Here is a 16,766-nt window from a genome sequence, read left to right as displayed (position 1 = left end):
CAGGCAGCATCAGAGGAGCAGGAAAGCTGACGTTTCTGGTCTGGACCCTTCTTCAGAAAAAGAAGGGTCCAGACCCGAAACATTAGCTTTCCTGTCCCTCTGATGCTGCCTGGCCTGCTGTGCTGATCCAGCTCTACACCTTGTTATCTCATTAACAATCAGGACTTCAGATGCCAAAGCCCTAAACTCTGGAATTTCACACCTTAACCTCTCTACTTCTGCCTCTCCTCCTTTAACATACTTGATAAAAGCCTACCTTGTGGACTAAGGTTTTAGTCACCTACCCAAATATCTCCTTAAATGACTTAGTGTCAATTTTCATTTGCTGGAACAGCATAACTCCTTGGAACTATGTTAATGGGATTATGCAGATATAAATTTCTGAATGATGCCCTGCATACTTGCTCCCTTTCAATCTAATCTTAACAAAGGAGACTCAGAGAAGGGGAAAGAGGATCATTATTCCTCACAATTTAAGAGCAAAACCAATTTCCAAAGCAATTACAGTTTAGGCTCTTACCCAGGCAGTACAACGTTTACACTGTCTGGATCCTCAACCATATTGCTCAGAGATCTGTGTCTGTTTGTACATTCCTATGGTAAAAGTCAGCTGTTTGTTTATGATCCTTTACAATTTTACATAGTTCATTTTGATCTAACTGGTCTCCTTAATTAAGCAGAGGTTTGGACTGGTGGCAGTTCAGAGAAAATTTCTGTGATTAGGGCAGGTTGGACAGATGGGAGCTGCACTGGTTGGAATTTAGAAGATTGGAGATGTGATTTTTTTTTAAAAAAACATTTAAGATTCTGAGTGATCTTGACAAATGGATGCAGAGAGGATGTTTCCCTTACAGGTGAGTCTAGAACTACTAGGGCCACAGTTTAAAAATAAAGCAACTCTCATTTACAATAGAGATGAGAAGAATTTCGTTTTTTCTCTCTGTGTGGGTCTATAGTTTGTGGAATTTTCTTCACAGAGAACTGGAGGCTGGGTCATTGAGATAAATGGGTTTCCGATTGACAAAGGGTTCAAGACCAATGGGAGACAGGCAGGAAGAGGAGGTAAGGCCAGAATCAGACCAGCCATGACCTTCCTGGACATCAGGACAGTGTTCTTATGCTGAGGGGCCTCCTCTTTCTTATGGTGCCCACCATAATGTAACACACAATATAACGTTCTGTTGCAGCCATAGCCTAGTGAACTACTAATCCAGAGACCCAGGTAAAGTCCTGGGACCTGGCTTTTAATCCTGCCACAGTAAATGGTGGAGTTTGATTTCAATAAAATAAATCTGGAATTAAGAGACTAATGATGAGCATAAAACTATTGTCAATTGTCAGAAAAACCCATCTGGGTCACTAATGTCCTGTAGGGAAAGAAAATGCCATCCTTACCTGGTCTGGCCCACATGTGACCCAAACCCATAGCAATGTGGTTGGCTCTTAACTGCCCTCTGGGCAATTAGCGATGGGCAATAAATGCTGCCTAGCCAGCGACACCATCATCCCATAAATGAATAATGAAAAAAAACACACCACTGCAGACTGAGTTAACAAGGTGTGGAGATGGTTGAACACAGCAGGCCAGGCAACATCAGAGTGAGTAAGGCCTCTCAGATCCATGTTTCAATACCAGTCCATTCAGTGTAAATGCAAAATGGTTTGGCGATGGTTATTGTTAAATGACTGATTGTCTCCCTCAATGAATGGGGACCAAATGTCAAAGATATAGCTCTGTGTAGCACTGAACCACCTTCTGCAAATGTGCAAATGCACTTAGCTCAAAGGGGAAGATGTTAATGCAAAACAAAAATATATCACTCAGCCGATAAGCCTTCCTGAAGTCTGCATTTTGCTGAAGGACAAAGATTTTCAACTCTGCAGTGTCTGGTGCAGGAAACATAACAGGAAAAGACAGGGGAGATAAAGATAAACTATTTCCATAGTTTGGAGATTCTAGAACTAGGGGCATCGTCTTAAATTAGGGCCAGACCATTCACGAGAGATGTTAGGTAGCACTTTTTTTACATTCACTTGTGAAATAGGGGCATAACTGACTGGGTCAGCATTTATTGCCCATCTCTAGTTGCCCTTGAGAAGGTGTAGTGGTCTGCTTTCTTCAACTGCAGCAATCCATTTGGCAGGCACATGAAGTTAGGCCACAGATCAGCCATGATCTTATTGAACGGTGGAACAGGTTCAACAGGCTAAATGGCCTACTCCTGTTCCCATGTTCCATGTGCTGTAGATAGACCCACAATGTCACTGGGGCAGAGTTCCAGGATTTTAACCCAGCAACACTGAAGAAATGGCAATATATATATCCTGGAGTGGTTCAAGAAGGCAGCTCACCATCACCTTCTCAAGGGCAACTAGGGATGAACAAAAACTGCTGGCCCAGTCAGCAACACCTACATCCCACAAGTGAACAACAAATTTGTTTTAAAATACAGGCATAACTATACTCACAGCCACACCTTTGATCTGAAGAAAGATGCAAATCAAAGTTGCAAATGGATAGGAAATAACTTGCATTGATATAGCTCCTTTCATGACCCAAAACATTTTATAGATGATGAAGTATTTTTTTGGAAGTGCAGTTATAATTGTTACATAAGGAAATGTGGTCGCTGATTTCCGTACAGCAAGATCACACAAACAGTAACATGACGATGGAACGATAATCTTTTATGTTTTGGTGAGTCATTGTGCGAGAGATGGATATTCATCCTGGATATTAGAAAGAACTCCCTATTTTTTACAAGTATGGCACAATAGGATCTTCGATGCTTACCCGAGGGGGCTGAGGTGCTACGGTTTAAAACATCTCATCTGATTCCACAATGCAGCACACGTTTTCTTTTGAGGCTGGAAGCAGAGGCTGATGATAGAGGAACGTTTCCGTGTCTGTTTCCAACAGGGTTCCACAGGACTTGGTGCTGGGACCCTTACTGTTTGTGGTGTACACTCATGAGTCGGCCTCTACTGTAAAGCATCTGATCATGAAGTTCACAGATGACATGAAAATTAGTTGGCTGGTAATTACTGAGGAGGATATCCATAAACTGCAGGAAGATATCAATGGACTGGCCAGCTGGGCAGGGCAGTGGTGAATGTAATTCAACCTGGAAAGGTGTGAGGTAATGCAATTAGGGAGGGCTAACAAGGCAAGGGATCAAACTATGGATGGCTAGATCCTGGAAAATATTGAAGTACCTTGCTGTACATATCCACACATCCCTGAAGGTAGCAGGGCAGGTAGATAAAGTGGCTGAGAAGGCATTGGGGAACCTGCCTTTATTAGCCACTAGAGCAGGCAGGTTATGCTGAATAAACACTGTTTAGTGATAAAACAATGCGTAAAACACTGATTAGGTCACAGCTGAAGCACTGTGTGCAGTTCTGGTCACCACACTATAGGAAGGATGTGATCGCATTGGAGGGAGTACAGAGATTTATGAAGAGGTTTCTTGGGCTGGAGGATCTGAGTTTTCTGGAGCAATTGGATAGGCTGGAGTTGTTATAAGCACATAAGAAATAGGAGCAGGAATAGGCTATCTGGCCCATCGAGCCTGCTCCGCCATTCAGTAAAATCATGGCTGTCCTTTTTGTGGGCTTAGCTCCACGTATCCCAGCCTTGGAGAAGCAAAGTTTGGACATGATATAGGAGTATAAGATGATGATGATGGGAAGGCACGTTTCCATTAGTAGAGGAATCAGTAATTGGAGATCATCCATCTAAGGTACGAGGCAGAGGGCTAAGAGGAGTGTTGAGTTGAATGCTTTTTCACCCAGATGGTGGTGGGAGTACAGAACTCACTGCCTGAAAGGATAGTTAAGTCAACAGCTCTGGTAACATTTGAACAGTATTTAGATATTCACTTACGTTGCCATTTTTTCCAGGACTATTGGTCAATGGCTGGAAAATGAGATGAGTGTAACCACATTTTCGTTGACTAGAGAGGACGTAATGTGCCAAATGGCCTCGTTCTGTGCTATAAATGAGTCCACGTATCACACAAACTGGGCTGAAATGGCCGTGATTCAATTAGCAAATGCTGTGATCTCAGAGGTGTCTTATTTTGGATGGAATGTCAAAAATCAAGGCCTTTTGCATTCTTGCCTTTGGCTTAAAGGTTTCGACAACAGTGAGTCTAAGAGCACGAAGGTTTGAACAATCTCCCAGGATGATATTTACCCCTCAACAACATCACTAGAACACATTATGTCATCATCACCTCATCATTGTTTACTGGAGCTTGCTGTGTGAAAATTGGTTACATTTTCCTACTTAGCAACAGTGATTTCACTTCAAAATAGTTTGTGGCTTTGCTTTGTATATTTCCGGGTATCCTGACATGTGAAAGATGGTAGGGCAGTGCTTCTTAATTGCTCTTTTAATTAGAAATATGGATGGCAGCTTTATATAAAGAACACAAAATGCCTGCCTTCAGGAGGGCTTGTGATGTGGCGATAGTGCCCCTACCTCTGGACTAGAAGGTCCTGGTTCAAGTCTCATTTGTTCCAGAGGTGTGCAATAACATCTCGGGACAGGTTGATTTGGAAATATCTACAAAGTGTTTGCCACTACTCTTGTGGTGCTTTGGTAATGTCCATACACCTGGACAGGGGTTCAAGCCGCACATGCTCCAAGATGTTACATAGTCCTTTCCCCTTTCTTTCTTTCCACTCTCTCTCACTCCATTCCTGTCTCACCTTATTTCTGTCTGACTTTACCTCCTTCCTGCGCTTACCGAGCAGTATAATGATGCAGGTGAGGATGGCAATCAGTGCTCCAGTGCTTAGGCCTGCGGGCAGAGTCAGGGGTTCCGCGTTGCATGACTGTACACTCCCATCAGCACTGCAGCTGCACACCCGAATGGTGAGAGTATTGGTGCTGCTCATGACGGGGAGCCCTCCATCTGAAATCACCACCGGCAAGTGGTAGACTTCCTGTTTCCGCCGGCTTATCACCCCTCGGTGAACCTTGATGTCAGCGGTGTGTCCTGAATGGAGGAGAAACGGTGTTGAGTGAGCTAACAGAGAATATTGGACAAAATCCCTTAACGTACCGTCTCTGAATACCCCACCATCTACACCCTGGGAGTTACCATTGACCAGAACCTGACTTCCCAAAGCCTGTCCACCATCTACAAGGCATAAGTCAGGAGTGAGATGGACTACTCCCCCACTCACGTGATGAGCCCAAAAAATACTCAAGGTACCATTCATGACAAAGCAACCCGTTTGAGTGGCGCCATGGCTTTCCACTTTTACACCTGTCTGTAGTAACCACTAATGTTCAGTACAAGATACACTGCAGAAATTCATCAAGGCTCCTTAAACAGCACCTTCAAAACCTACAACCACTCCCATCCAGAAGGTCAAGGGCGGCAGATTCATAAGTCATTTATTATCCTAACTTGGAACTATATCGTCCCTTCCTTGCTAGGCCAAAATCCTAGAACTACCTCCTGAACAACATTGTTGATATACCCACACCAAATGGGCTGCAGCAGTTCAAGAAAGCAGCTCATCACCACCTTCTCAAGGGAAATAAAGGATGGGCAGCAAATTAGCTGAAAAAATGCTTACATTAGAAGGTGGAATATCATTAAAAAAGGTGAGCATCATGGTCTAGTGCTGATAATTTAAGGCTACCTCTGGGAACTTATGAATTTACAATCCCATCATTGGGATTTGTAAAAACATCCTAAATGATCAATCAATCCTTCAATTTTGTTCCAGTATTGAATTAGCTAGACCACAGCTTCTCTCCTTCAACTCCATCCATCATCCTTGTTATCCTTTGGACTCTTAACTAACAAGAACTGATTGATCCCAATTTTGAGATTTTGAACTGACACTCCCTCACATAAACCAAACCATGTTTTGGGGAGGGAGTTCCAAATTTCCATTAGCCTTTGTGTAAAAACCCAAAAGGTCCTGAAGTGAAGTGACTCAGGCAATATTCCCAGTTAAGGGGGTACATGTTGCACGGTGGCTCAGTGGTTAGCACTGCTGCCTCACAACGCCAGGGACCTGGGTTGGGTTCCACCTCGGGCGACTGTCTGTGTGGAGTTTGCACATTCTCCCCGTGTCTGTGTGGGTTTCCTCCGGGTGCTCCGGTTTCCTCCCACAGTCCAAAGATGTGCAGGTTATGTGGATTGGCCGTGATAAATTGCCCATCGTGTCCGGGGATGTACAGGCCAGGTGGATTAGCCGTGGGAAATGCAGGGTTAGAGGGACAGGTGGGTGGGTCGCTTTTCAAAGTGTCACTGTGGATGCTATGGGCTGAATGGTATTCACAATTTAGGGATTTCATGATTCTACATGACCACATTTGATACTCTGTGGCTGTGTCTCATTTCCTCAGGATGGGTAACAGATACCATCTTGTCAGTGTCATCCATTTCCTTCAATTTTCAAAACTAATTACAACATAAGATCAAACAACAAACACTCAGAACTTTCTTCCAGAATTAGAAATTCCACTGACTCTGGGAAGAGGGCTGTTAGTTGGCTATACAAGCTTCTTTGAGTTGCACCATTTATTCATTCAAAGCTTTAAACTTGTTTTCAGTCCTCCTGTTAAACCACTATCGAGACTGCTCTTATAATGGGAGTCACCATCAAGAACCATAATATAGAGGGTGCTTCACCATCAGGACTCCTTAAATTGAGGGGGTAGGATTCCTTTTATTGAGGGAGTTTGTTTGCAAATGTATAAAAACATGCTACTCTTGACTGGGAGACCTTGATTGATAGATGTCCTACTCTCCTTTGACTTTGAGGCCTGTTACACATACAGCACATGTCTGGTGCAGGTCAGACTTGAACCCAGGCCTTCTGGCTCAGAGGTAGGGTCACTACCACTGCACCACAGGGGCCCCTCCCAAGCCCAGCTCTATTTTTTTTAATATCCATAAACACCATCACATACAACTGAACACGTTTTCCCACCACCAAATCACCTGGAGCTTTTTGTTTTCATCTATTAATCACCATTTGTATTTTCCCCAATTGATTAACTTATGTGCAAAGCCATTCATGAGCATGGATGCTGGTTCGTTTCTTTAATTTAACCTATTTCTCTAATCAGCCCATTCAGAGATATTATTACACAGCTATGGAACAGGTGGGACTTGAACTCAGGTCTCCCAGTTCAGGAGTAGCGATACAACCACTGTGTCATAAGAGGGCCTTCAAGGGAATCTCACACTAAATACAAAGTCAAACAAGTAACACTTGTGCTGAATTAACCCTGGAACTCTTTTAGTTGAGGGTTATCTGTAACACTGATAGTTTAGGACCCCCATGTATAGGGAGTTTCACACGGATCAGGATCCCTTGTGGAATCTCACCATTGTGATTCTTTAAAAGAGGCTGTCGCTGGGTCAAAATCCTGGAATTCTGTCCCTAACAGCATTGTGGGTCAACCCACAGCAGGTGGACTGCAGCGGTTCAAGAAGGCAGCTCACCCCCACCTTCTCAAGGGGGGCAACTAGGGACGGGCAAGAAATGCTGGACCAGACAGCGATGCCCACATCCCATAAAAATGAATAGAAAAAAAAAGATAAGTAATTGTTGTCACCTTACAGTATCTTGAGTGTGATCTGAGACCACTCGAAGAGAATCAGCAAGTTTTACAAAGGGCATGTGAGCCATTCTGAGAGATCACCAACTAGATGGTGAAATGCTACCTGGTGATACACCATCAGGTGAACAGTGGAACAGGGTTAGGACCTGAAGAAGGTCCTGAAGCAGGATAATACCCGAAACGTTGGCTGCTCCTTTCCTCCAGATGCTGGCTGGCTGTGTTCTTCCAGCCTCCTGTTTGTCTACCTTGGATTCCAGCATCTGCAGTGCGTTTTTTTGTCTCTAACAGTTAAAAGCTCAACTCTTTTAAATGGAAAAGAAAGTCCCCTCTACACTGTCCCCATCAAACATTCCTGGGACCGGGACAGCACTGGATTAAATATCGAGTAAAGCTCACTGTAATCTTTCAGGCAGAAAGTGGACGTGGAGTTAAAATTCTCTTGACACTGCTTCCCACCAACATTCCCAGGACAGGGACAGCACGGGAATGAATATGCAGTGAAGCTTCCTCTACTCCTTGAACTAATAGTTCTGGAAGTAAAGTTTCCTCAACTTTTTTGAACTGAAAGTAAGGTTCCCCTTCAAATGCTCCTGGGACAGGGACAACAATGGGTTAAAATTCAAAACAACTCTCCCTTGTTCTGTCCAGGGGCCCAAAACTAAATAATAATCAAGTCGCCCCCGCATGTTCCTGCTCACCTCGAGCGTGTTAATTTTACATTGTGAGATTACAAACTTACATGACCAAAGACACAGTCATTAAACCCAAACATCTTAGTAAGTTTTTTACTTTAACTATCTGTTGGTCTTCCAGTTCAGTTTCTCAGCACAGCCTTTCACTGTCTTCTGTCTGAGCTTATTCTCCCAATTGACGGGATAGATATTAGTGTCTTATCGACGATGTCAAAAAGAGTTATCAGGACTTCAGTCACGTAGAGGAGCTGGTAATATTCTCTGTTGAACAGAGAGGTTAGCAGAGGTGTCAAAATCATGAAAGATTGTTTTAATAATGGTATTTATCCCTTTAATGCAACCTGTGCAGTGAACATTATTTGAGAAGAATGCAAAAGCAAAGCTTTTGGGCAATTTGGTAAAGTGATGCTGAAATTCTGAAAGTAAGACAGTGGCATCAGTTCTGAAAGCTTTAAGAGCTCTTTAATGTTATGTTGAGGTTGTACAGGACATTGGTGACGCCTCTTCTGGTGTAGTGTGTTCAGTTCTGGTTGCCTTGTTATAGGAAGGATGTTATTAAGCTGGACAGGGTTCAGAACAGATTTACCAGGATTTCATCAGGAATGGAGGGTTTGAGTTATAAGGAGAGGCTGGATAGGCTGGGACTTTTTTTCACTGGAGCGTAGAAGGTTGAGGGGTGACCTTATAAATGTTTATACAATAATGAGGGAAATGGATAAGGTGAATGGCGGGTGTCTTTTCCCTAGGGTGGGGAATTTCAAGACTAGGGGGCATATTTTTAAGATGAGAGCAGAAAACTTCAAAAAAGACATGAGTGGCAATTTTTTTTACACAGTGTGGTTTGTGTGTGGAATGAACTTCCAGAAGAAGTGGTGAATGTGGGTACAGTCACAATATTTAAAAGACATTTGGATAAGTTCATGAATAGGAAATGTTTGGAGTGATATGGGTCAAGCACAGGCAGGTGGGGCTAGTTTAGTTTGGGATTATGGTCAGCACGGACCGGTTGGACTGAAGGGGCTATTTCCTTGCTGTATGACTCTATAATGATGACTAACTCAATCACACCATTCAGGGAAACAGGCGGTACCTCCTTCCACTTTTCACTGCACCTTTCTCCTCTAAACCCCCGTTCTCAAAAATTGATTTAAAAAGTAAATCCTGACCACTATTTCCACAAAGATTTCAAGGGCTTTGATATTTAAATTAGAATAAAAATACTGTTTCCACAGGTAGGAAGGATGTAACGACAGGTTATCAGATAATTAGCAAAAGAACCAGGGTTGAGATGAGGAAAATATTTTACGCAGCAAGCTGTTTATAGTAATGCCTGGAAGGGAGCTACAAACAGATCCAATGTAACTGTCAAAAGAACGGGATATGCAACACAGGAAGGAAAATTTGCATGGCCAGGGGAAAGAGCTCGGGAGTTGGACTAATGGGATGACTCTTTCAAAGAGCTAGCAGTAGCCCTATGGACTAAATGGTCTCATTCTGTACTGAATGATTTCACTACATAATGTATTCAGCACACCGATTTGAAACAGCAGCGATCAGAGGGCGAAAAACATACAGGATGACATTGGTTTTCTGTTAACAGTTTCGAAAAGGCAGGGCCAGCCCTGATTTTGGAAAACCATAAAGCTGAAACAAAAGCAGAAAGAAACCGCTCCCAGGCATAAATTTTTCATTGTCTGTTTACAGTCAGAGGATGGAGAAACTAAGGAAGATTCAGGGTCCCCCAGTATGCAGTCCTTAGACATCCAAAGATTAGCATGTTCAGAAACAAATGAGGTGGAAGTATTATGAGTAGTCTTCATTACACAGCCTGTGAATCTGCATAGCACTGCTGGTTAATTTTTCCATTCATAGTTGCAAAACTCTCATGCCCTTCAGGAAGGAACCAAGCTGCAGTGACCTCTTGTTCCAGCACCAACCACAGCTGAGAGCCCTGTTGGCACTCACTTCTCAGGTTCCTGCATGTAGGATGGTTGCATCTGCCAGGGAATTATGCCCCACCGATAGGCACTGGCTTGAGCCCAGGGACAGAGAATATCAGGGGAATATGAGGGAAAATAAATAGTACATTGAAATGCATGGGTAATGAGCACCTCTGGGACAGATGCAAGGCAGTTCCTCGTGCACAGATAAAGGTCTATGACAGACTGGAGTGTGGAATCATCGGAACAGACCTCATTAACCCTTCACGTAGCTGAGGAATCTCTAAGCTAAAAGCATGAAATGTTAACCAAAGTCTTTTATGGCTAGACAGCAAGGTTAATGACTCTGCCCAAAATCATTAATTACATGCCAACTTTAATTAATTGGAGTGTATATCAGTAAACTGCCTGAAACCATCTGCTACAGGGTCACAGGGATTGTAAGTGACCATTATAATTCGGTGGTCTCTTTTGATAAATATCCAGCTGTTTAGGCTGATGGTTGCTTTCCAACCCCCACATCACTCTGATAGTGGGGTTCCAGCATGAAACAGCTCAGCATCAGCTATGGCTCTGTTAGTGTGATTCTTGCCTCAGAGTCAAAACTGATATGTACCACTGTTAGTATCTAGGAGCTAGTTAGAGCTGGGAGTGAGAATGAGGAGAATGTTCTTTACCCTAAGAGTTATCAAGACTTGGAATATACTCCTGGGAAAAGGGAGGAGGTGGATTTTATAGAAGGATAAAAAAGAGTTCTGGATAAATATTTGAAAGTGGTGAATTTAGATGGTGACAGAGATACAGCTGGAGAATGGAACTGGCTGAGTAATTCCCACAGGACCCATTATACTCATGATGAGCTGAATGGCCTCCTTCTGTACTGTAAAATTCTTTGATTCTATATTTCTGCCTGAATGGGTAAACTAGCATTGTGGAATAAGCTTCGCCTGTCAGGATATAAAGGACTCTTACTGGCATGAGCCAACCACAATTATAGGCATCCAGTTGTGTGCCAGAGTGTTTCAGTAGTAGTAATGTATATGTACCCTTGAGTTGAACCAGATGTCTCCAAAGAGACAATCGTGCATCTTATTAACGATGTAACTAGCTAATGCATACTAGGTAACAAACCATTTTTTTCTCTCAATCAAGATCTTCTGCTGGAAACTTTGTTTGGGCTTCCTTCTCTGCAAGAAAGGTGATTAGCAGTGAATCTACATAAGGCTTCTAAGTCACACCGGGACAACAGAAATGCGGCTCATGCATCCAACTTTATAGTGAAACAAAATGTAGGCTAATGTTCCAGAGAGATACTGAGGGGGAGCTTGGAGCTGCCTCCTTTTGGATAAGACTTTAAAATGAAGCTCTGACTGTCTTTTCAGGCTGTTATTAAAGATTCCATGGCATCATTTGCGGGGATGCTATACCCAATGTCTTTACGAATAGTTATCCCTCAATCGACTTCACAAGAACAGGTTATTTGTTTTTTTTAACCACAATCCCATTTATGGGAGCTTTCTGTGCACAATGGGCTGCTGTGTTTCCTACATTCTGTGACCAACTATACTTCAAAAGTATTTAATTTGCTGTAAATTATTTTATTGCATCCAGTGGTTAGAAACATCAGGTCATCATAGTCTGATACACGTGCTCTCTCATTACAGACAGAGAGAGAGAGAGAAAGACAGACACACAACTGGTGGTTGTTTAACCCGAGGGTCACCATGCCCCAGGCGAGGGGAGAGGATGAGAAGGAGAGTCCTTCATGGTAACCTCAGCCAGTGTGGGAGTTGAACCCACATTGTTGGCATCACTCTGTATCGCAAACCAGCCATCCTGTCAACTGATTAATGCCCTGACCAATCAAAGTCAACATGCATGGTTCAACATTTGAACAAAAGTTTGGTAGTTAACTATAAATCATTAAAAGCTTTGACAAAAAGTGTCTTTTTATTCAGCGTATTCAACAAATAAAACATGTAATAGGCAAGATCTTTCAAGTACTTTGAAGCAGCCACTAAGTTAAGCATGCTAAGGGGAGTTGGAGCAGTGATTGGATCATTTTCAAATAACCCACAAAGTTGCATAGACCTATCTTCTCCTTCTGTGCTGTATCATTCTGTGACTATTTTCATTAACAGTTCCATAACTAAGTTTTTACAACACTCCCCAATTCTTTCTCTCCCCAAAAAGGAGTGTGTTTTATCCATCTTTCATCTGTTCTCAAGATGTCCCAAAAGTTTGAAGCACAGCAATTACTGTAAACTTTGTACACAGCAAGATCCCACTAAATTACAACTGACACTGAATTTGTTGGAAGGGGGCAAGATGCCATAAGACCCCCACCCTTTCTTTTGAAGAAGCACAGTTGGATTTTTATTTATGATTTCTTATTTTATCTGTTAAATCAGAACCTCCAACTGTGCTCCCACCAGGACCCCTCCTCGGTCTTGCAACCTGCATTAGGAGCCGGACTTGGGTTTAAAATAATGAGGAATTGCATCCAACTGGGACTAGACAGTAGCAGAGTGACCGACAATCAGATGGTTCAAACCCACAGGGCACATCGTGAAGCCAATGGCCAAAGATCATTGCAAGCTTAATACATTGCAGAAGGGAGCAGAGGGCTGACCAATTGCTTGGTGCTAGTGAATTAAAACAAATCAAAGAGCGATGATGCACTGAACACCAGGGACTGCGAACTGAGTGTGTTTTGCATTGATTTCCCACGACAAATGCAGACAAACAGGTCCCAGTTTTATTCTAAAACAGTGTCACGTGGTTCTTTATTCCCATTCGAGAGAGTAAACAGGCCCTCATTTCAACATCTTAACCAAGCGAAGGCAGGCTTGCATCTAGTTACTGGTTACATTGATAAAAGTAGACATTGTTATGGACAATTTAGGGAGGGCTTGGATGTTTGGTCTCACTCCCCCCAAATGCTGAGCTGTTCTGCTCACAAGTCCATGTGGCATAACTGTAGAGAGTGGTATTAATGGCACTGTGCAACATTAACCGTTCCAAGCCCATGCGCAGTGACATTTGACACTCCATGCTGCAGGAACAGGAGGACTCCATTCAGTGTGGCATGCCCTGCCAGCCAATGTGACCATGACAGTTTGAACACTTTAATGGTTTTTATCCGGTCCATAACCCTGTATCCTACCGGTAATCAGAAACCTATCAATTTCTATCTTAAAAATAGTCAAAGGCGAAGCTTCCACATCCATGCTGGATGTCAATGAAGTAACCCAATCATTCCGATTCCCCCACTCTATCTTTGTAGCTCTGTTGTTTTATTTCCCTCAAGTGCCCGCTCAAACTTCCTCTGTAATCATTGGTCACCTCTGTTAACGCCACTCTTGTAGGCAGAAAGTTCCAGCTCACTACCACTCGCTGTGTACAAATGCTGCTCCCCCACTGCACCCCTCTCGCTGGATTTCCCCGGTTGCCAAACTCTTCATCGTCGTCAATAAATTGCCCAGGCCCGCTTTAGTGAAATCTCAAAAAAAAACCTTTGCTTCATCCAAGAGAACACATTCACCTTCATTAACCTCCAACAGAAAACGCACCACTGAAACCTTTGTAGCTTATCCCTGTAATGGGAAAACTTGACTTTTCCCTAGAACCCCTTTCTGAAATCCTCACTGCTGTTGGTCCTCTCCATGGTGAGTCTCTCAGACATGGTTTGAGTTTCGGCAGAATTGATTCCTAAATTTAAATGTACTTACACAGCTATTTTTCTTCTGCGATTATAATCATTTTTTAGAAAGCATATACATAAATATTCAACAGGAGGAGGAGGTGAATAAATCTCACACGTTGGGAAAGCATCTCATTAACTTTCAACTTCCATACCCAATGTGATCTGCAGTAGCACAACATGTATAATGCAATAAGCTCTTTAATAAGGGCAGAAAATGTCATCATTCTTACACTGCTATGATATGTCATCTCCTTGTGTAGCTATTAATATGGAGAACTTAGAAATGTGAACTGTTAGAACTGTAGGTTTGTTTGAGTGTAGTGATAGCTTGGGATATCAAAGCTTTGCAAAGTGACTCAGGCACTGCAGACTGGGGCACCAATGAGGGGTGGAGGAGAGGAACAGGGCAGAGGGAGAGAGCAGATGGGATGGGGATAGGATAGGATCCAGAATAAGAACAGGAAGAGGGTACAGATAGGCACAACAGAGAGTAAGGAATGGGATAAGGGGAGTAAGAGGATGCAGGACAGACACAGAGCAGACAGAGGGGGATAGACACAGGACACAAGAGATGAGGATATGGGGCTCAAAGGAGCAATATGGGGTAGCCTCAGGGCAGACAGATGTGGGTGAGAATGCAAGGAGAAGAAGGGGGTTGATATGCACAGGGCGGAGAGATGGGGATATACTGTATTTACAGAGCAGAGACAGAGAATAGGGGTAGGTACTGAACAGAGAGATATGTATATCGGGTAGACAGAGCAGAGACAGGGGATACATGATAGAGAGATGGGGATATGAGGTAGCTACAGGACAGAGAGATTAGGATGTGGGGTAGACACAGGGCAGGAAGATATGGATATTGGACAATCACAGGGCACAGAGAGGGAGGTATGGGGTAGACACGGGGCACAGAGAGAGAGGTATGGGGTAGACATAGGGCACAGAGAGGGTTTGTATAACGTAAACACAGGACAGAAAGGGGGGGAATGGTGTGGGTGGCGAGGGGGGATATGGATTAGATGCAGGGTAGTGAAAGGAAGAAATAGGGTAGACATGAAGCAGAAAGAGAGGGATATGGAGTAGATACTGGACAGAGGGAGGGGAATATAAAATACTCTTGGTGTGCAGGCATTATTTGATCAGAAGGATTAGATATTTACAGAATATGGACATCATGATGAAGCATATGGATAGTGTGAGATACAACCATTGGAGGATAATAGGAAGACAATTGAACATAGACATAGAGAGAGAGAACAGCTCCCATCCACCTGTCAACATCATTCAACAATCAACAATGGATGGAGATCGAAGCTGAAACATTGCTGATATCTCTCCTTCGGCTCATATACCCAACTGGCTTCTGCTTGAGCCCTTCTCTACAAACTCAAGACTCTCCAGAATAGCTTCTAGATTCTCCATGGTCATTATTTCTCATTAGTTCTACATCTTCAAACTCTTCTCGCAGGAAAACTAGGAAGTTGATTCGCAGGAACACTCCTTCCCTACTGTGACCATCTCTACTGCAGCCAATAGTCAGTCTTCCACAGCTTACTCCCTGCAGCTTGTACAGTATGGGGAGGGAGTTAGCGACATGTAAACTTTAGCCCAGAGTGAATGTAAATCTAGAATTCTCTGATATTCTTCGACCTTACATTCACCAGGATTGTCCAGAAGAAGATTTGCATCTTCTTATTCAGAAGTAAACATGTTGTAGCTGAATCAAACAGCTCCTGGAGCTCCCACAAGGCTTCACTATAGCCATCAGATTGTAATTAATCTCCCCTACAATGCTTACCAATCCAGTTGTATCAAAAGGAAACAGTCCATTCTCCAAGGCACAATGTTTGGTTTAAAATATAGCCCTGTTAGATTGCACTGAATGGGGCCGTCACTTTATTTTTGTCTAAGGCTGATCAAAGTGATCTATCTGCCTATTCAATCGGATTTCTCTCCCTTCTGACATCCTGCATTCCCATTCTGTTGATAATTAAACCAGAAAAATATGGCATCTCTGAGGCCCTATTTTCTCAATTGCTTCACTTTGATTGGGAACTTCCTTATCAGATTACTGGTTATTCCAAATGAATGTCATTAAAATCTTATTAGCTCCCAATCACTTGTGATAATAGAGTCAAGCAATGATCAGAAATATCCTTTTTTTCTAATTAGGCTCTGTGACACTCCTGATTAAAGGCAGGGTCACAGGGGTCACTGGGAGATGAAATAAAGAGCGGCAGAAATATTCTCGCCAAGATTGAAGTGATAAATGGTTCGCTCCCGTGCAGCCTGGCAGGGTTTTGGTGCAGTTAGTGATCAGACTGCAAATTGAAAGCTGGGAAGTCCCCCACCACCACCCCCCAACTCCCCAGTACCTCCTAAGTCTACGCTGATATAAATTATATCATCCAAGGCAATCTCACTCTGTCCCAGAGGTGCAGAAAATAATCAGCAAAGGCTGCTGTGGGACAGAGAAATCTCTCAGAACGTGGTCTGTTACATGTCCTCAATAATGGATCTCTGAGGACTACCTTAACTGAAAAATGGTCTTTAATTTAACATAACATTTGAACGATGGCAACTGACAGTGCAGCATTCCCTGAGCTCTGTCCTGCCAGTGTCAGAGTCTATCTCAGACTCTGAGGCCAGAATATTAGCCCAGAGAATGGGAGATGAGTGGAGGGTTGACATGAAGAGACAGGGGGAGTGAATAACAGAGGATGGATCCAGGGGAGGTCATGTAGAGGGACGGGAAGAAAATGTGACTGAAGAGACGGAAGGAAATGGGCAGAAGAAGGACGTAGGAGCACGTAGAGGGGGAATGG

At 43.2% G+C, this 16,766-nt stretch overlaps 1 protein-coding gene across 1 annotated transcript in view; it reads right to left on the bottom strand.

Annotated features, from left to right (window-relative positions):
• The window catches only part of LOC109935108 (cadherin-11-like), a 555,370-nt gene that overhangs the window by 343,783 nt on the left and 194,821 nt on the right, over positions 1–16,766 (bottom strand). The window contains exon 11 of the mRNA XM_048605952.1: positions 4,755–5,006. Coding sequence (XP_048461909.1) covers positions 4,755–5,006 — 252 coding nt within the window. The remainder of the gene's footprint in view (positions 1–4,754; positions 5,007–16,766) is intronic.

The sequence above is a fragment of the Rhincodon typus genome, chromosome 15 (genome assembly GCF_021869965.1).
Source record: "Rhincodon typus isolate 14 chromosome 15, sRhiTyp1.1, whole genome shotgun sequence".
NCBI classification, from domain to species: domain Eukaryota; kingdom Metazoa; phylum Chordata; class Chondrichthyes; order Orectolobiformes; family Rhincodontidae; genus Rhincodon; species Rhincodon typus.
The sequence above is the reverse complement of the archived record's forward strand: the minus strand, read 5'-3'. Positions and strand labels throughout refer to the sequence as shown.